Genomic DNA, 21,786 nt, shown 5'->3' with positions numbered 1-21,786 from the left:
TTTTGGGCTGGAAATAGGTCACCAGATAATCATTTACCTTATTCACCTTCATGCACTTCCAATCAAATTGCCATGTAGCACTTGTTTTATTAGACAGAACATGTCAAATGCTCTTTATTCAAATTAACTCAGACAACTACACAATAAGCAACTCTTGAAAAAACAAAAAACAACTTGCATGTTTCATATTACACTGAAGTCCCTGACATTTTGTCTTGACCACATCTTTGGTGAACTCCACATAACACTTTACTTGTTTTTGATAACAAGGCCACAAACAAAACCAACAGTGTAGCTTATACTGTAACTCCATGAATTTGTCATTGAGACATATTTAATAGAAGTACAAAAACTCAAGTTACAAATTTCATACATGTTTTTATTATTTAAAAAAATGTAGGCCTAGTCATTTGTTTTCTGCACTTGCACTGATCCTGTATGCATTTGAACAGCACAGTAGGTTTCACCGTAACATTTTCGAACCAACAGGATTGTCCAAAGGAGAATGACACCAGAGCCATATATATATATGTAGATTTTTTTTTAAAGGCTTTGAATGATGGTAACAAAATGATGTTCCGCACAACAACTGTAAACCAATGTGTAGAGTATTGAGGAGGAGCAGGGGAATTATGCCTCCCTAGAGAACGAGCAGAGGAATATCCTAGGGTTCAGCCTGGAGGGACAGCCCCTCAGTCTCCGTCCCCGTCTCCATGCTGAGGTTGTCCAGCAAAGTCACAAAGGGATTGGCCAAGCTATCCTCCATGGCAGCATAGATGAGGTAGAGGAGACAGGCCAGGATGAAGAAGACCAGGATCTGGACCCACAGAGGAACCAGGCGATGCTCCACTGCCCATCGCTGTAGGGTCATGGGACTAGCAGGGAGGTCTGGGTATTTAAACTGGACCGGTCGCCCCGCTGCACCCTTGATAGGCCTCCGACGGGTGGCACTGGAATAAAGGGGGGAATTAGCAACATCGTAGTACCCAAATACTTATATTCCATGTACCTATAGTAGACTTAGGTAAACCAGAATTCTCCAACTCTGGTCCTAAAGAGTTGCTGGGGCTGATGCATTCTGTTTTAGTACTGTATATGAAGGAACCAATAGATTGCAGAATAACCCAGACAGGATACCTTTCAATTAAGGTACCGGTAGCAACTGACTGCTTAACCAGGTTTGGACAAAGGCTGATGTGACTGCAGGCTTCTTTAATTTCTAGTCTACTGTGTAGTGTATTTTTATGAGAGACTGGACTTACGCAATGCCAGTTGGTGTGGGTTCTGTCTCTGGGAACATCTCCATCAGAACATCTGTGACTGGCTCCTAAAGACCAGACAAACAGAACAACATATCAGAGACTGACACACACCAAAATAGATGAGAGGAAAGAGAAGTGTCCACACCAGTGTCCGCCCTCACCACCTTAAAACAGGTCAGGTGGAATGCCAAAAATAGATCATTAAAAGTTGGGGGAAACAGGAAAGTCAGATAAAGACACTTGTGATTATTGTGCTAGCTAGACCATAAGATTAAAGTCCTCAAGTGAAAGTACAGTCAACTAATGTATCAACCTTTTCTCAGTAAAACATTAATTTAGGTATGAATGAGCACTAATTAAACCACTGGCTTGGCTATATACATGAAGACCCACCCAATTAAACTCACATACTGACAGTCAATTTATAAACAGAGTAATAGAATGAGCCCTGCAGATCTGCATGTAGACCTGAAAGCACAAGTATATGAACTGTTGAAAGAGCGTAAAAAAAAGAATGTAAAAGACTTGGGTAAAGAAGCTAATGTATGTGCCTTGATTTGCCGTTTGAAAAGGGATGTCTTAGGGGTGATGAATAGGGATCTGTTAGTCATCGTATACTTGTCCACCGTCGCCACTTCCTGCTAAAATAGGTGAGAAACCACACAAATTAAATGTTACATCCTCGTTTCCCTCTCAGCCCTGTACACCCACACAATGTTTACCACCGCCCAGTGAATCACAGAAACCCGATAACCACCAACACCAGCCTGTCACTGATAAGATTATTGAACTGTTTGTGAATACTACTGACCCAGTAGGGCCTGGGGCAAGGTCCTTGATTACTACTCCTGTTGTTCCCTCGCTTGATTTCTGGTCCACTACTGGAGAGAGGGATCCGACTCTCAAACTGTAGTTCCACAGGAAAAGGTAAATACAGCATATCACTCCAGTGGAGATTGTTAGAATTGCATATTTTACATAGTAAATATGATCATTAAGACTAGATACCAAAATCAGTTCAAAACAAACTTCCCTCCTCCACCATTTGAGTAATGCTGAAGCTCTTAGAGGACAAAGAGGAGTCAACATCACAACCACATCTCAGAGACACAGACTGGGGCGACACCTGCAGGGGTTAGGACAGAACTTTAAAATAAATATACACCAACAGCTTGCTTGATCCCTTAGAATATACTCTCCATAAGTGAAAAACCCCACCAAAATCCTTGCACCATCTTTGGAGTGAGAAAAGGGTGCCCAGACTCATGCACATTTTATACTGAACAAAAATATAAAACGCAAAATGTAAAGTGTTGGTTTTATGTTTCATGAGCTAAAATTAAATATCCCAGAAATGTTCCATATGCACAAAAATCTTATTTCTCTCAAATTGTGTGCACAAATTTGTTTACTTCCCTGTTAGTGAGCATTTCTCCTTTGCCAAGATAATCTATCCACCTGACTGGTATGGCATATCAAGAAGCTGATTAAACAGCATGATCATTACACAGGTGTACCTTGTGCTGGGGGCAATACATGGCCACTCTTAAATGTGCAGTTGTCACACAACACAATGCCACAGATGTCTCAAGTTAAAGGACGTGCAATTGGCATGCTGACTGCAGGAATGTCCACCAAAGCTATTGCCAGAGAATTTAATGTTAATTTCTCTACCATAAGCCGCCTCTGTCGTTTTAGAGAATTTGGCAGTATGTCCAACCAGCTTCACAACCGCAGACTACGTGTAACCACACCAGCCCAGGACCTCCACTTCCGGCTTCTTCACCTGCGGGATCATCTGAAACCAGCCACCTGGACAGCTGATGAAACTGAGGAGTATTTATGTCTGTAATAAAGCCCTTTTGTGGGAAAAACTCATTCTGATTGGCTGGCTCCCAAGTGGGTGGGCCTATGCCCTCCCAGGCCCCTCTATGGCTGTGCCCCTGCCCAGGACTACTCTGTTTATTATCTATGCATAGTCTCTTTAACTCTACCTACATGTACATATTACCTCGACTAACCGGTGCCCCTGCACATTGACTCTGTAAAAGTACCCCGTATATAGCCTCGCTATTGTTATTTTACTGCTGACGTTTAATTTTATTGTTACTTCTTTTTCTTTTTTTACTTAAGATATAAGAAAAATAAGTGTTAAAGCATTGTTGGTTAAGGGCTTAAGGCTTGTAAGTAAGTATTTCACCTGTTGTACATGTGACAAAGAAAATTGTATTTAATTTTAATGAATTTATTTCAATTGACTGATTTCCTTATATGAACTGTAACTCAGTAAAATCGTTGAAATTGTTGCATGTTGCGTTTATATTTTTATTCAGTATATATTAAATGAATTGCTAGCAGAAGGGGAGAGATCCCATGCCCATCGAAGAGGAATGTCTGTAAAAAGTAAGTCATTATGAAAGTGTTAGTGGGAGGAAGTTCAGTGAGTGTAGTGGTATATCCCTAAATCTGTGGGCAGTCCTAGTACAGAGGATGTTCTGCTCAGCACATGCCCAGGGGTAACAGGTGAGGGGGGAAGCTGCTGCCCCCACTCTGCTGTGGCAGACAACTCAGCCACATTCCCATGATACCCTGCATTCCTCCCGGGATTGATTTCAAAGAGGCCCGGATCTCTTCGAACCAGCTGCCAGGGTGGCACCATTATCATCCCATTACACAAAAGCTTTACCCTCATGAAATAATTCCATCGCCCATTTTAAAACATTGATTTTGTGAATAAATAATACATAATGGTGCTGGTGGTATAATGAATAGGCAGATTTACCATTCTGGACGAAGGCATAAAACACTGATGATAGCGATATTCCGTGTTTTTATTATTCCATGAGTGTGGTACCATCTATTAAAAATAAGGAATAACTTAGCTGAGAACCACTCCTAAAATATAACTTATCTTTACATTGAGAGAGTTTTCATTATTAGATCCATGTCCAGAGATACCAATTACTGCCACCAGATGGCATTGCAGGCAATGTTCTCTCCTTTCATATCTTGAGGAACATGACATACTGTAACTGCAAAGGACATTTACTATTCTTAAAGGAATGAGAGGCTTAACATAGGTACTGATCTTTGCTTTGAGCACAGTTCTGAAAACCAGAGTATGAATGCACTCACCCGCATGTCAACGTGCAGGTTTTCCTCCATTAATGAAACCGTCTCTGGGCTTCCTTGTTGTGAAACTGCAAAATCAGAGGCAGAAACCCATTAGATTAGATTGATTGCTGGTATATCAGCACAGTATGATGGCAATTAATTTATATATATACACATATACAGTACCAGTCAAAAGTTGACACATCTACTCATTCAAGGTTTTTATTTTTTATTTTACTATATTATAGAATAATAGTGAAGACATGAAACTGTGAACTAACACATGGAATCATGTAGGAACCAAAAAAAGTGTTAAACAAATCCAAATATATTTTATATTCTTCAAGGTAGACACCCTCTGCTTTGACAGTTTTGCACTCTTGGCGTTCTCTCAACCAACTTCATGAGGTAGTAACCTGGAATGCATTTCAATTAACAGGTGTGCCATGTTAAAAGTTAAAATGTGGTATTTATTTTCCTTCTTAATGCGTTTGAGCTAATCAGTTGTGACAAGGTAGGGGTGGTATAAAGAATTTGGTAAAAGACCAAGTCCATATTATGGCAAGAACAGCTCAAATAAGCAAAGAGAAACAACAGTCCATCATTACTTTAAGACATGAAGGTCAGTCAATCCTGAAAATGTTAAGTAAGAAAATAGGGTAGGTCATAGTTCACATGGGTAAATTACTGATTGACCTACAATACCAGACAAATGTTTGGACACATACACATTCCAGGGTTTTTATTTATTTTGACTATTTTCTACATTGTAGAATAACAGTGAAGACATCAAAACTGTGGAAGAGAAATTACAGTCCATCATTAATTTAAGACATGTAGGTTAGACATTTCGGATAATTTCAAGTACTTTGAAAGTTTCTTCAAGTGCAGTCGCAAAACCCATCAAGTGCTATGATGAAACTGGCTCTCATGAGGGCCGCCACATGAATGGAAGACCCAGCGTTACCTCTGCTGCAGAGGATACTTTCATTAGAGTTACCAGCCTCTGAAATTGCAGCCCAAATAAATGCTTCATAGATTAAGTAACAGACACATGTCAACGTCTCCTCTGAACAGTTGATTGCGTGAATCAGGCCTTCATGGTTGAATTGCAGCAATGAAACCACTACTAAAGGACACCAATAAGAAATACTTACTTGGGCTAAGAAACACAAGCAAAGAACATTAGACTGGTGGAAATCTGTCTTTTGGTCTGATGAGTTCAAATTCGAGATTTTTGGTTCCATTCGCATGTCTTTGTGAGACGCAGAGTAGGTGAACGGATGATCTCCGCATGGGTGGTTCCCACCGTGAAGCATGAGGGGGTACTTTGCTGGGGGGTGCTTTGCTGGTGACACTGTCAGTGATTTATTTAGAATTCAAGGCACACTTAACCAGCATGGCATCCCATCTGGTTTGCGCTTAGTGGGACTATCATTTGTTTTTCAACAGGACAATGACCCACCAAATTTCCAGGCTGTGTATAAGACAGTAGTTTTGGAATTGTTAGTTAGATTACTTGTTGGTTATCACTGCATTGTCGGAACTAGAAGCACAAGCATTTCGCTACACTCGCATTAACATCTGCTAACCATGTGTATGTGACAAATAAAATTTGATTTGATTTGTGTGTGTGTGTGTGTGTGTGTGTGTGTGTGTGTGTGTGTGTGTGTGTGTGTGTGTGTGTGTGTGTGTGTGTGTGTGTGTGTGTGTGTGTGTGTGTGTGTGTGTGTGTGTGTGTGTGTGTGTGTGTGTGATATATACAGACACACACTAGAGGTCGACCGATTATGATTTTTCAACGCCAATTCCGATTATTGGAGGACCAAAAAAAGCTGATACCGATTAAAATATTTGTAATAATTACAATTACGGTAATAGTGAATGAACACTTATTTTAACTTAATACATCAATAAAATCAATTTAGCCTCAAATAAATAATGAAACATGTTCAATTTGGTTTAAATAATGCAAAAACAAAGTGCTGGAGAAGAAAGTAAAAGTGCAATATGTGCCATGTAAGAAAGCTAACGTTTAAGTTCCTTGCTCAGAACATGAGAACATATGAAAGCTGGTGGTTCCTTTTAATATGAGTCTTCAATATTCCCATGTAAGAAGTTTTAGGTTGTAGTTATTATAGGAATATTTCTCTCTATACGATTTGTATTTCATATACCTTTTACTGTTGGATGTTCTTATAGGCACTTTAGTATTGCCAGTGTAACAGTATAGCTTCCATCCCTCTCCTCGCCGCTACCTGGGCTCGAACCAGGAACACATCGACAACAGCCACCCTCGAAGCAGCGTTACACATGCAGAGCAAGGAGAACAACTACTCCATGTCTCAGAGCGAGTGATGTTTGAAACGCTATTAGTGCTCACCCCACTAACTAGCTAGCCATTTCACATCGGTTACACCAGCCTAATCTCGGGAGTTGATAGGCTTGAAGTCATAAACAGCGCAATGCTTAAAGCACAGGGAAGAGCTGCTGGCAAAACGCACAAAAGTGCTGTTTGAATGAATTCTTACGAGCCTGCTGGTGCCTACCATCGCCCAGTCAGACTGCTCTATCAAATCATAGACTTAATTATAACATAATAACACAGAAATACGAGCCTTAGGTCATTAATATGGTCGAATCCGGAAACTATCATCTCAAAAACAAAACGTTTATTCTTTCAGTGAAATACTATTTTATCTAACAATTGGCATCCCTAAGTCGAAATATTGCTGTTACATTGCACAACCTTCAATGTTATGTCATAATTATGTAAAATTCTGGCAAATTAGTTCGCAATGAGCCAGGCGGCCCAAACTGCTGCATATACCCTGACTCTGCGTGCAATGAACGCAAGAAAAGTGACACAATTTCACCTGGTTAATATTGCCTGCTAACCTTTCTTTTAGCTAAATATGCAGGTTTAAAAATATATACTTCTGTGTATTGATTTAAAGAAAGGCATTGATGTTTATGGTTAGGTGCACGTTGGAGCAACGACAGTCCTTTTTTGCGAATGCACACCGCATTGATTATATGCAATGCAGGACACGCTAGATAAACTAGTAATATCATCAACCATGTGTAGTTAACTAGTGATTATGATTGATTGATTGTTTTTTATAAGATAAGTTTAATGCTAGCTAGCAACTTACCTTGGCTTCTTACTGCATTAGCGTAACAGGCAGGCTCCTCGTGAGGCAGGTGGTTAGAGTGTTAGACTAGTTAACCGTAAGGTTGCAAGATTGAATCCCTGAGCTGACAAGGTAAAAATCTGTCATTCTGCCCCTGAACAAGGCAGTTAACCCACCGTTCCTAGGCCGTCATTGAAAATAAGATTGTGTTAACTGACTTCCAAAAATACTGATTTCCGATTGTTATGAAAACTTGAAATCGGCCATTCCGATTAATCAGTCAACCTCTAATATACACACACACACATTTCACCCTGATCCCAAAGTTGACATTAGAAAGTTACATCTTAATAATCATACCTGACTCTTCGTCCCCTTCACTGTCTGAGTACTGGTCTGCATCCCCTGTGCCACCGTTCTGCCTGGGCTGGGCAGGTTTTAGTAGCCTCTGCAACTTCCTCTCATATATAGACCTAGTGGTGGCTATCACACACACAAACATAAGATGAGAATACATTGTATAATAATATAGGTAAATAGGCCATCTGTAAACAGTGTAGTCTGGGAATAATCTCACCTACAATGGGTCCAACTTCCACTCCATATTTGAGTAGTGTGGTCTTAAGCTCATCATCTGTCAGTACACTGGGGTCTAACATCTCTGGATCTTTCTCCTCTTCCTATGGGGACAGGAAACTACCATGTATGATGAAAAGACATTACACAACTTTTACCATAACTGAGAACTGTCTCTTAAACTAGACAGTGTAATACACAGTCATGTTGATCGTACTAATAGAAACATATACACTGCTCAAAAAAATAAAGGGAACACTTAAACAACACAATGTAACTTCAAGTCAATCACACTTCTGTGAAATCAAACTGTCCACTTAGGAAGCAACACTGATTGACAATAAATTTCACATGTTGTTGTGCAAATGGAAAAGACAACAGGTGGAAATGATGGGCAATTTGCAAGACAACCCCAATAAAGGAGTGGTTCTGCAGGTGGTGACCACAGACCACTTCTCAGTTCCTATGCTTCCTGGCTGATGTTTTGGTCACCTTTGAATGCTGGTGGTGCTTTCATTCTAGTGGTAGCATGAGATGGAGTCTACAACCCACACAAGTGGCTCAGGTAGTGCAGCTCATCCAGGATGGCACATCAATGCGAGCTGTGGCAAGAAGGTTTGCTGTGTCTGTCAGTGTAGTGTCCAGAGCATGGAGGCGCTACCAGGAGACAGGACCGTACATCAGGAGACGTGGAGGAGGCCGTAGGAGGGCAACAACTCAACAGCAGGACCGCTACCTCTGCCTTTGTGCAAGGAGGAGCACTGCCAGAGCCCTGCAAAATGACCTCCAGCAGGCCACAAATGTGCATGTGTCTGCTCAAACGGTCAGAAACGGACTCCATGAGGGTGGTATGAGGGCCCGACGTCCACAGGTGGGGGTTGGGCTTACAGCCCAACACCGTGACAGACGTTTGGCATTTGCCAGAGAACACCAAGATTGGCAAATTCGCCACTGGCTCCCTGTGCTCTTCATAGATGAAAGCAGGTTCACACTGAGCACGTGACAGACGTGACAGTCTGGAGACACCGTGGAGAACATTCTGCTGCCTGCAACATCCTCCAGCATGACCGGTTTGGCGGTGGGTCAGTCATGGTGTGGGGTGGCATTTCTTTGGGGGGCTGCACAGCCGTCCATGTGCTCGCCAGAGGTAGCCTGACTGCCATTAGGTACCGAGATGAGATCCTCAGACCCCTTGTGAGACCATATGCTGGTGCGGTTGGCCCTGGGTTCCTACAAGACAATGCTAGACCTCATGTGGCTGGAGTGTGTCAGCAGTTCCTGCAAGAGCAAGGCATTGATGCTATGGACTGGCCCGCCCGTTCCCCAGACCTGTATCCAATTGAGCACATCTGGGACATCATGCCTCGCTCCATCCACCAACGCCACTTTGCACCACAGACAGTCCAGGAGTTGGCGGATGCTTTAGTCCAGGTCTGGGAGGAGATCCCTCAGGAGACCATCCGCCACCTCATCAGGAGCATGCCCAGGCGTTGTAGGGAGGTCATACAGGCACGTGGAGGCCACACACACTACTGAGCCTCATTTTGACTTGTTTTAAGGACATTACATCAAAGTTGGATCAGCCTGTAGTGTGGTTTTCCACTTTAATTTTGAGTGTGACTCCAAATCCAGACCTCCATGAGTTGATCATTTTGATTTCCATTGATAATTTGTGTGATTTTGTTGCCAGCAAATTCAACTATGTAAAGAAAAAAGTGTTTAATAAGAATATTACATTCATTCAGATCTAGGATGTGTTATTTTAGTGTTCCCTTTATTTTTTGAGCAGTGCATGTATCATGTCTACTATAATGATAATTGAATGCTGAATCAAACATCATGATAAACTAGCTGTTACAGCAGAACATCAATATAACGGCAAGTTGTACAAAGTGGTTTAACAGCGGTTCAAATTCCACCCCCATTATAGCTTCCATCGAAGACACCCTGTTTTGTCTACAATTCAACTTATCCATAATGCTTGGTTCTAGCCTTTATTGAAAAATACTTCAGTGTTCATATATAGTCCTTGACAGACTAGCAGACTAGCTGACTGTGCTGTAAGTTGCAAAGACGACAATCCGGTACAGCAGCAGCAGCCTTTAAAAGCATCAAGCATGTGTTAGACCAGAGAAAGCAGCTGAGAAGACATTGGAGAACACAACCCCGGGTGTCGCTAGTTACCAGAGCCAGTCACCATTACAGCTAAACCAAATCAAATCGGATTTGTCAAATGCGCTGAAAAGAACAGGTGTAGACCTTACCGTGAAATGCTTACTTACAAGCCCTTATCCAACAATGCAGTTAAGAAAATATTTACTAAATAAACAAAAAAAGTAACACAATAAAATAACAATGAGGCTATATACAGGGGGTACCAAGTCAATGTGAATGGGGTACAGGTTATATGTACATGTAGGTAAGGGTAAAGTGACTATGAATAGATAATAAACAGCAGCGTTAATGCAAATAGTCAATGCAAATAGTCTGGTTATCCATTTGATTAGTTGTTCAGCAGATTTATGGCTTGGGGGTAGAAGCTGTTAAGGAGCCTTTTCGACCTACACTTGACACCGGTACCACCTGCCATGCGGTAGCAGAGAGAGCAGGCTATGACTTGGGTGGCTGGAGTCTGACAATTTTTTGGTCCTTCCTCTGACACGCCTAGTATAGAGGTCCTGGATGGCAGGAAGCTTGGCCGTACTAGGCTGTATGATAGTGATGCCCGGGTTGACTTATAACCGCCAGTCCCCGCAGGCTGGGTTTAGGGTCATTAAATATTGTGTGGCTGTAGGGCGGATGGGTGGCGGGCAGGTGGAATAAAGAGAAACAAAACCTTTAAAAAACAGAAAATGTATAATTATTGTGAAATTTACATAATATACACTGAGGTTTTTCTTTCATTATCTTAGGCTATTTGGAATTAGTGCATAACCCTAAACTTTAGGTCTTAACTGTATGCGCGCCAAATTGCTGACACAGCCAATCCCCAAATGATGCTTTTGGGAATGGGCAGAAAAAGTTAACATCAATCCCCGGAGGCAAAAGAATAAGATAAATGCTGTGAAAGGAGAGTTGAAAATAAAGACAAGGGAGGGCCAGACAAGTAATGTTAGAAAAAGATTTGGTGAAGTGGTAAAAGAGAATGATAGTAGTGTCGACTATGTTATGTGACCCGATTCAGGAAACTAGGTGTAGGTCACAAATTCACAGGAGAGCTGTTTGAATGTAAAAAAATATATTTTTTATGTGATGATTGTGAGGTGCTTTACAAATTTGACAGTCACAAGACAGGACTTCAAATAGGCCAATGGCATGTCAAGGGAACTGTAACCTACTGTTTAGATGGGTTAAATGAAAACTGACATCTGGACGACTAACCAGAATAACCTACTGTTAATAATAGTAGTCCAGTGTGAATCGACATCCCTGTGTTGCTCACAGTTTGAGCAAGAAAACAAGACCTGAGTGGATAAATTGTGCTACGCATAGCCTATATATGAATGGCCTACACGTAACAACTTTCACAGTGAATGCTTTTGTTTATATGTTTTGTGCGAATGAATTGAACATGGCCAAATGCATCATTAACAAAAATATTGCGCCTGTTTAATGCAACCCTTGCTGTTAATAGATGGCAAAGTAGCATACAACTGAGCTACACGTTTGGAACAAGTTCACTTTCTCATCTATAGCCTAAAAACACATATCAAGTGCAAGTTAACTGTTAAACACATCTGAAGGCTGGGGGGCATTTTGGAAGTCTTAATGCCCCGGTAAAATATCCTAATGATTATGATTATGATCACACTTCCTCAATTCAAATATCATGGCGACACTATAATAAAGATGGTTTGGTATGGTTTAGAAACTTGGGAACCAAGCTGGAGTTATCAGTGTATCCTGTTATCGCCTGGACTTGTTGAAATATCTTCGCACCTAGAAAAACAAACCTCCAGGATTCGGTCAAAACGGTCCATTTAAAAAACAATAATTACAGGGGGCATATCCCATCTGAATTGTCCTCAGGAATAACGGATATTCTGGGGTAATAAATACATAACCAACGTTCTCTAGTAAAAACTAGTCCTGTGCAAATTGGGCTATAGTCTTAAGCAATAAGGCACCTCTGGGTGTGGTATATGGACAATATACCACAGCTAAGGGCTATTCTTAGGCACGAGTGCCTGGACACAGCCCTTAGCCGTGATATATTGGCCATATACCACGAACCCCCGAGGTGCCTTATTGCTACTGGTTACCAATGTAATTAGAGCAGTAAAAATAATGTGTTTTGTCATACCTGTGGTATACGGTCTGATATACCACAGCTGTCAGCAAATCAGCATTCAGGACTGGTAGCACACAGTTTATAATTCATAATAACTCCTGCAAAATTAAGCATTTCTTGCAGTAAAATAATACACCAAATGTCGGCAAAATTGGGATTTGGGAACAGGAGTGGAGAAATATGATTGAGAGAATGCAATGCTCAGTTAGATACGATCTGTAAAGGTGCTGTCTTCATCATAAAAGCATAATAAAAGTTGATAGTATTTCAACCACATAAAATATGCATTGCTTTATTGTATTTTCATCCCAGTCCATAAACGTCTTTGCTCCGCAAAAGATGACAGAGAAGACTTTACCGATGTTAACTACTATAGATTGAAGAATTCATTCTATCGATCTATTACATTGTTCTTTTGTGCAATGGTATATTTTTGCCATTTGCAATGGTACAGTCATTTAGATTCTACGTATGGGTGGTATCGAACCCAAGGGCAACATATAATGTCAAGGGCAACATATAATGACGAAAGAAAAGCTACAAGTATCTCATTATAGACAAGTTGACTAACAAGTAGCCTACCAACATGTTGTAAATTATAAGCAGAAACATATCTAAATTGGACAAAACAAAATCCTGCACCCTCTGTCAAAAAAATAATTCTGCCATCTTTGACTGTAGCCTATAGCGTATTTTCTATATTTGCGGGTTAGGGTTGGGTGTGGACCTCAGATTTTCACTTTATAACATATAGTCGTGCGGTTGCGGATGGGTTATTAGAAATTGCGGCACGTGAACAAACAGCTGATCCGAGCACCACCACCATAAGCACTACCCCCAGTAGCGCCTTACAGTCGGATGCCAAGCTGTTGCCATACCAGGCGGTGATGCAACCATGCTCTCGATGGTGCCTATTTCTACAATGTATCTTCTTAAAATCTGACTTGAAATCTAACCTTTAACACACTGCTAACCTTAAATTAAGACCAAAAACCTAATTCTTGTTGAAAGCTCTAGTTAAGTGTGAAACCACACTGAATGATGGCATGGCATTGTTGACCCAGTTCTGGAAGACCCACCCTTCATGGGCCCCTCCCTGCCCCCCTTTGCAGACCAGCCAGCCAGACCGAGTATATAGCTGACCTTGCAGAGTTCAGGCTATTAGTTGATATGGGGTTACAACAGCTGCATGCAACCTTGTGTCCTCCCTTTACTATTAGGCAGTCACCCTGGGACAGTATCAAGAACATGTTTAACTTAGTTTACCAGAAAATCTGACCCCATAGACATAGTAAACACTGTATGCTAAATGTTAGTATAGAATAAAGTACAGCATTCGTTTATAGTTGACTACCTCTGCTAAGCTAAAACCATTTGAACGTTCCCTAGTGAGCAAATGACTGAATAAGGGAGGAACACATAATATTATACAACGGGTGGGTCTAATCCTGGATGCTGATAAAACCGCATAAATTACTTATGATCTGAGTTTATATGCGATCGATTGCTATTCCCAAATAGATTAGGAGGACTGGCTATAGAAAGCTCAAATGATCTAGATCAGAACACATATGTTGGCTTGAACCAGTATACGTTATAAAGCGTTTCACTCGAGCTACTTGATACAAAATAATTAACGAGCCATCCGATTGACATGATAGCTCTACTTACAAAGTCCTGACTGTCCTGTACTTCCACAACATCGTCATCTTCCTCATCACTAGAGAAATCTGCAGCACTTTTCTGAACGATATGTTTCAAATATAGTTCCACATAAACTTGCTTCTTGCTCTCCACCGCAGGCAGGGTGACTTTGTGGGCTATTAACTCCGACTTCAGTCTCGGCTTGGAGAACTGAGCGGGGTCTTCTACAAACACGGGCATGTCACGCGTCCAGGGGCCGACCAATACACCAAAGCAAGCAATATGCCAACTTGTTTAGCAAGCTAGCTATTGAAGTAAAGAGACGGTCCAATGCCAATGAACCAGCAATCGTTGCTAGCTAGCTACCGCGTCACCCAGCGGGAGAAACAGGTGCTGCCTGAAAGAGGGCAGAGGGCACGAGTTACTTGATTTGCCAGCCAACAAGTCAAGCAAGCAGCTGCAACTGTAGGAGCTACAGTAAGTTAAGCTAACTAAGCTAATTGAGTCAGACTAGTCATGATTCCTTAGCTACGTCAGTGGCATTTCACTTTAATAGTATTAACTGACATTAGTTGTTGATACCGTTTTTATGCATTATTTAGCGCTTGTACCCTTAAAATAGTTACCTTTGTTTGACTGGTACTGCAGTGAAGGCACGGTTGTCGGCTGTTTCTCTGATTTGGCGCCGAATGACTTGTGTTGCTTCTTGATTAAATGCTTTTTCAAATCACACTTGCTTGCGTTTACAAATGTCACTGATGAAATACTTTTCTACATTTACATGTGATGCTGGCTGGGGCATCATTTGGGGAAGCTACAGGTACATTTTTCTACTTTACCAGGTTTGTCATATATATATATATATTAGTTAAAGTCAGAAGTTCACCTACACCTTAGCCAAATACATTTAAAGTATTTTTTTCACAATTCACAACATTTAAGACGAGTATAAATTCCCTGTCTTAGGTAAATTAGGATCACCACTTTATTTTAAGAATGTGAAATGTCAGAAGAAAAGTAGAGAATGAATTATTTCAGTTTTTATTTCAGTCATCACATTCCCAGTGGGTCAGAAGTTTACATGCACTGCCTTTAAATTGTTTCACTTGGGTCAAACGTTTCGGGTAGCCTTCCACAAGCTTCCCACAATAAGTTGGGTGAATTTTGGCCCATTCCTCCTGACAGAGCTGGTGTAACTGAGTCTGATTTTTAGGCCTCCTTGCTCGCTTTTTCAGTTCTACACACATTTTCTATAGGATTGAGGTCAGGGCTTTGTGATGGCCACTCCAATAAGCTTGACTTTGTTGTCCTTAAGCCATTTTGCCACAACTTTGGAAGTATGCTTGGGGTCATTGTCCATTTGGAAGACCCAGTTGCGACCAAGCTTTACCTTCCTGACTGATGTCTTGAGATGTTGCTTCAATATATCCACATAATTGTCCTTCCTCATGGTGCCATCTATTTTGGGAAGTGCATCAGTCCCTCCTGCAGCAAAGCACCCTCACAACATGATGCTGCCACTCCCGTGCTTCACGGTTGGGATGGTGTTCTTCAGCTTGCAAGCATCCCCCTTTTTCCTCCAAACATAACGATGGGCATTAAGGAGAAACAGTTCTATTTATGTTTCATCAAACCAGAGGACATTTCTCCAGAAAGTATGATCTTTGTCCCCATGTGCAGTTGCGAACCTTAGTCTGGCTTTTTTATGGCGGCCTTTCAGGTTATGTCAATATAGGACTAGTTTTACAGAGGATCTAGATGCTTTTGTACCCGTTTCCTCCAGCATCTTCGCAAGGTCCTTTGCTGTTGTTCTGGGATTGATTTGCACTTTTCGCACCAAAGTACGTTCATCTCTAGGAGACTTCTTCCTGAGCGGTATGATGGCATGGTCCCATGGTGTTTATACATGCGTACTATTGTTTGTACAGATGAAGGTGGTGCCTTCAGGCGTTTTTAAATTGCTCCCAAGGATGAACCAGACTTGTGGAGGTCTACAATTTTTTCTGAGGTCATGGCTGATTTCTTTTGACTTTCCCATGATGTCAAGCAAAGAGGCACTGAGTTTGAAGGTAGTCCTTGAAATACATCCACAGGTACACCTCCAATTGACTCAACTGATGTCAGTTAGCCTATCAGAAGCTTCTAAAGCCATGACATCATTTTCTGGAATTTTCCACGCTGTTTAAAGGCACAGTCAACTTAGTGTATGTAAAACTTCTGAACCACTGGAATTGTGATACAGTGAAATAATCTATTTGTAAACAATTGTTGGAAAAATTAATTACTTGTGTCATGCACAAAGTAGATGTCCCAACCGACTTGTCAAAACTATAGTTTGTTAACATGAAATTTGTGGAGTGGTTGAAAAACAAGTTTTAATGACTCCAATCTAAGTGTATGTAAACTTCTGACTTCAACTGTATGTGTGTATATATGTGTGTGTGTACATATGTACATGCATACACACACACACACACATATATATATATATAAATATAATGTGTGATTATATATATATATAATGTGTGATTATATGTTATAGATGTTTCATTCTCAGGATAAACCTAAACATGCCCATACAGTACCTATGAGGAGGTCCACAGGTGACGTAACCTACCTCTGGCCCAGTCGTTTTCCATATCCTCCGGAGCCTCCATAGTTATCCATTTTTCCTGTCGTCTTCTGTCATTTAGGCTGGCATAAAGAACGCAAGACATAGAAAGAATGTGGAAGTTTGAGCATACAGTCATGCTTGCAGAAGAAAAGAAGATGCTTATTTGTTTATCGGCTTCGAAAGGTATGCCCTGTAGTATAGGACCCGAGTAACAAATATCCTTTTACCAGTTTGCCTACCTGTATGTAGGCTATTTGTCTGGGTTTGGTTTGTTTCCCATGAGATCACAGTGGCGGACTTGGGTCCTCATTTTGTACAATTGTCTTACATTATTACACCCAGTGGCTACAGCAGCCATTCCCATCCTCCTGGCAGTTTTCTCAGAGACAGGTTTCATTTACTCCTTGAAAAGTGGGATTATGTGTGTATAACAGCGGTTTCAAAAGGATATACATGCCAAACAAGGTGACTGAGACAGATTTACTGGCATGTGGACATAGACAGTGATAGAGTACCAACCTCATTGCATTTCCTCCAGGCAGGGAGGAATGCCAGGTTTTTAAACCGTGCTCTAGGCATCTAGGCAGATGTAGATAGGGGACTGAGCAGCTGGAGGGAGGATAATGATCTGACAGGATACTACATCCTATCTCCAACACAAAGGATAGAAGGTGTTTATGCTTTAGGCTATCACTAAATGATGGACAGCTGATTTTGATTAATTCTTTGACAAAAAATATTATTTGGCTATTTAAAATGTTATATGAAGCTCCTACTGTTGATTTGGAGACCAGATTTTGTGATATCTATGGTTATTTTTATTTTATTTAACCTTTATTTAACTAGTCAGTTAAGAACAAATTCTTATTTTACAATGATGGCCTACCCCCAGCCGAACCCTCCACTAATCCGGACAACGCTGGGCCAATTGTGCGCCGCCCTATGAATCAATAAATAATAGATGTACAATAATTAAAGAGACTATGACTATATGCAAGTGATAGAGGCAAAATTATAATCCTTCCTCATGTACCTCATGTTTAGAATACAGTCGGTACCCTGGTTGCGTTTCCACTCTGTACACAATGGCTTTAAACCCTACATGACATACCAGAGAGAAATCACATAGGAATAGAAAGCCATAGAACACAGGCGTGACTAAATGATCAGGGAAAACAACAAACTTCTGAATAGTCCCAATGTGCTTCTTTTGTTTATTAACCTCCAAAATGTTATGCAGCAATATGTTGAGACGCATTATTTTAATATCAAAAGCTGGAAAAGGAGTAATTATAACAAGGGCAGGTTGCAGGGAGGCACTGGTCAGGATTTAAAACTCATATCCCTTTGAATAATTGACCAAAGAAACTGAACTGGTAGTCTTCAAGGCCTTGGAGGAAATAAATTATAGTATCTCATTATTCTTTTATTTTTCTAACTGATTCCTCAGTGAATGAACAAGAATTGTGTTTTTGACAGAGGAAAGTGAAATATTCGGCTGTACGTACAGTGATCCCTATTCAACGCATCATTCTAACATATCTATCTGCAAGCCATTTAATACTCAATTACACAAATACTCTTTCCAAATCTTTCAGTTAATGTCTAAAGGAAAAAGGTAAAGTGTTAATCAAAAGGGTGTTTGTGGTGTTAAAGGAAAGCAGTGAATACAAGACAGATTATGTAAACAGTCATTTCTATTCAGTGGCAGGCCTCTTCCTGACGTTTGGAACCACAGACAAAGGATCGGAGAATGACCTCAGCATTGATTCATTCATGACTGAGACACAGAGAGCTAAGCAGTTTTGGGTAATTAACTAAATCTTTGTGCAAACAGAGGCAATATTTGGGATTGGGAACTGGACGATAAGCTTTAGTTGCATGGACAGAACAGTCTGCCCATTTAAGATATGCTATTTTTAGAGACTCAGCCTTGTCCAATCAAAACTGGTAGCCTAACAGTGTTTCCAGGATAAGTCCAAAACACACAACCCTCACACCTCAAGATTAAAAAAAAAAAATTAAAACAATGCAATAGATAGGATTTTTCTTCTGTTGCAAACCAATTCCCTATACAGCATACCCAAAGCTATAGAGACAGACATCCAAACATGTTATTTAACAAAGGGGCCAACTGTACCTACCATTAGTGCAATGTCTTCTGTGCAGCCCTTCTGACTGAAATACATACATAAATCACTATTAAAGGTCCAATGCAGCCATTTTTATCTTAATATCAAATAATTTCTGTGTAACAATTAAGTACCTTACTGCAATTGTTTTTGTTTAAAATGTTCAAAAAGTTTTTTAGTAAAGAGCAATTTCTCAAGCAATAATTTTTCTAGGACTCTCTGGGAGTGGGGAGGGGGAAACTGAACACTAGCTGTTTTTGACAGAGAGGTTTGAAACTCTGTTTCTTATTGGTCTATGAACTAATTCACCGCCTGCTGATGTCAATAGGAAGGCCACAAGAACAGGCTGAAATTTCAGGCTCTATTTTCTAAATGTCCTTACACTAAAATGGTATTATCATAATTTTCACAATTTCATAGTGTGGAAATATATATAAAACACAGGGAAATCATGTTTTTGACTACATTGGGCCTTTAACTCAATCACTATTAACTCTCCCCTTCTCTTTATTGGTCTGTACCAGTCAGACACGTCCCCTGTTCACTTTATTCAGGTCATTCAAGCTGGCCATCTCTGTTGAGGAAAAAGTACAAACATGGATGCTGTAGTCTAGCTCAGGGAATAAAATGGGGAACTGAGGAGGACAGAGGCAGTATTTGTTGAAATTGTATCAAGAGCAAAGCTGTGGTATTTGAGGCACAGGGGGGCCAGGTATTTGTCAGTCAGTGTTCAGGGTTTCTGGTGCTTTCTGTGTCTCCAACTCAAACAACAAAAGCCCCATTGAGGCAAGTTTTTTTTTCTCTGAACTCGAGCACAAAGCTTCCTGTACGGCTGTGACTGTCCACTGCAGAACAGGGCTTCTGCTCTGCAGTGGACAGTTATTCAGACAAAGCACAAAGAGGGTAGGACAATTATAGACTGCCAACCAATTTTGTTCTTAAACCTGCACTTTTCCATGTGGGGTTTGTAGACTGAGTATATTAAAACATTAAGAACACCTGCTCTTTCCATGACATAAACTGACCAGGTGAAAACTATAATCCCTTATTGATGTCACTGGTAAATCCTCTTCAATCCTTGTAGATAAAGGGGAGGAGACAGGTTAAAGAAGGATGATTAAGCCTTTAGACAATTGAGACATGAATTGTGTATGTGTCCCATTCAGAGGGTGAATGGACAAGACAAAAGATTGAAGTGCCTTTGAACGGGGTGTGGTATTAGGTGCCAGGCGCCCCGGTTTGTGTCAAGAACTGCAATGCTGCTGGGTTTTTCAGTTTTAATTTCCCGTATGTATCAAGAATGGTCCACCAACCAAAGGACATCCAGCCAACTTGACACAACTATGGGAAGCATTGGAGTCAACATGGGCCAGCATCCCTGTGGAACGCTTTCGACACCTTGTAGAGTCCATGCCTTGACAAATTGAGGCTGTTCTGAGGATAAAAAGAGGTGCAACTTAATATTAGGAAGGTGTTCCTAATGTTTGGTACACTCAGTGTATATAGCCAGGCCATCTTAAGACAGAAAGTGAGTAGAGAACAGGCCTAAATGCAATAGAACTAAGGCTACAGTACATTCAGAGCTTTATTTGCACTGTCCTTTGTACCTGGAATTAATGCTTTAGATATGAAGGCCCTACAGTACCTACAATTATATGACAATGCTCTAGTAACTTACTGTACTATCTTGCCTGCCATTGTACTATTGTCCCATCTCATTATTATTCTGTTCTAATAGTCTCCCAGCCAGCCAGGGTGATCATTCATTTGTCCGGCAGACATTAGATGGCTATTATTGGTGAGAATATTCCCTGCTCACTTTTTTGGAAAGCAGTGAGCTCTCACACCCCTAATAAGTCTTCTTTCCCCAGACACCCAATTCAAACCCTGGGTTGACAGCCCCCTCTGGCCCCCTCCCTCCTCCAGATCCTATAACGCAAGAGAGCCTACTGATGCATGTCCAGGCATAAATTAGCAAGGCCTCTGCTCTGCTGTGTGTCAGACACTGGCCAGACGATAAGGTGAATCTCAGGGAAGCACAGCCAGGAGGATTAGTACTAATCCCAAACATCCTACAATGTTTCATCTCCACTGGGAGCCAATTGAAGTCATTGTCACACTGTCAGACACACCAGAAGTGTATGTCAGTGTGTTTATGTAATATATGTCTGTGTGGAATGTAATCACATACATACTGTGGAGTAATGGACAAAACAAAATGAAGATAAAAATACATTCTGGGTTGCTCTTCACTATTACAGTGCAGGATACGATACATTCCATTATTTGCAGTTGTGTTTTAAACTCCATCTCACATAGGTATTTGCTTGTTTCTCTAATACACAGGAATAGGGGACAGCAATCAAATGTCTAGCGAGTCACATTGCAACCCACTATTCATTCAATACACATGCACCTACTACTACTGTCAGACTACATATTCACTATCACAGACCAAACACTGGATTCTATAAGCAGAAGAACAACATTATGATCTTCTCATTTGAAGCTGCCTTTTTCATGCAACCAGATAACAATTACCAAAACATGGACAAGTAGCTTTCACACACTAGCCCTAAGTCCACAGTTTACTGATGGGCAGATTTATTCGATGTAATAAATCTTTCACTTACCTCCATTTCCTCATCTTCTGGCTGTGTCCTCACTGGAGCGAGTAGGCTATGGCATCCCCTCAGCCTGATACTGTAGAGAGACAATGGGTAGTGGGGAGGAGGAGTTAATGTGTAAGCAGGAGGCGAGAGAAGAGTGGAGAGACCGAGGGAGTAAAGCAGAATGAAAACTGAAAGAGAGAGAGACCTTTGAAGGATCAATTGCTGACAATACTCACAAATTCACAAATCTGACGAAATGCTGCTGGAATGACAATTTTAGAAACCCTAGTTGCCATGATGGAGAATAATCAAGCAAAAATCCCTCTTCACATGGGGAAATGAAAGGGGAAAAACACAAGGACTGGGAGAGAGAATGTGTCCTGGCTTTTAACAAGTCCTTATTTTAG

The 21,786-nt window shown here is 40.9% G+C and overlaps 1 protein-coding gene across 6 annotated transcripts; it reads right to left on the bottom strand.

Annotated features, from left to right (window-relative positions):
* Window positions 1-67: 67 nt before the first annotated feature.
* Window positions 68-21,478, bottom strand: lemd1 (LEM domain containing 1). Of its 6 annotated transcripts, none has more exons than XM_046343993.1 (11): window positions 14,648-14,730; window positions 14,049-14,418; window positions 8,088-8,190; window positions 7,871-7,993; window positions 4,398-4,462; window positions 4,045-4,119; window positions 2,296-2,388; window positions 2,074-2,169; window positions 1,814-1,903; window positions 1,263-1,327; window positions 68-950 (listed from the first exon to the last, which is right to left on the bottom strand). In XM_046343993.1, exons 2-11 carry the CDS (start codon window positions 14,259-14,261, stop codon window positions 665-667), a joined length of 1,209 nt encoding a protein of 402 aa, XP_046199949.1. In that variant the 5' UTR covers window positions 14,262-14,418; window positions 14,648-14,730; the 3' UTR covers window positions 68-664. The 6 variants fall into 6 exon arrangements, with proteins under 6 accessions (XP_046199949.1, XP_046199950.1, XP_046199953.1 ...); XM_046343994.1 differs by having other exon boundaries at window positions 1,814-1,900; XM_046343997.1 differs by lacking the exons at window positions 14,049-14,418; window positions 14,648-14,730 and adding an exon at window positions 21,401-21,478.
* Window positions 21,479-21,786: the final 308 nt, after the last annotated feature.

This window comes from Oncorhynchus gorbuscha, linkage group LG03, assembly GCF_021184085.1.
Source record: "Oncorhynchus gorbuscha isolate QuinsamMale2020 ecotype Even-year linkage group LG03, OgorEven_v1.0, whole genome shotgun sequence".
NCBI lineage: Eukaryota > Metazoa > Chordata > Actinopteri > Salmoniformes > Salmonidae > Oncorhynchus > Oncorhynchus gorbuscha.
The sequence above is the reverse complement of the archived record's forward strand: the minus strand, read 5'-3'. Positions and strand labels throughout refer to the sequence as shown.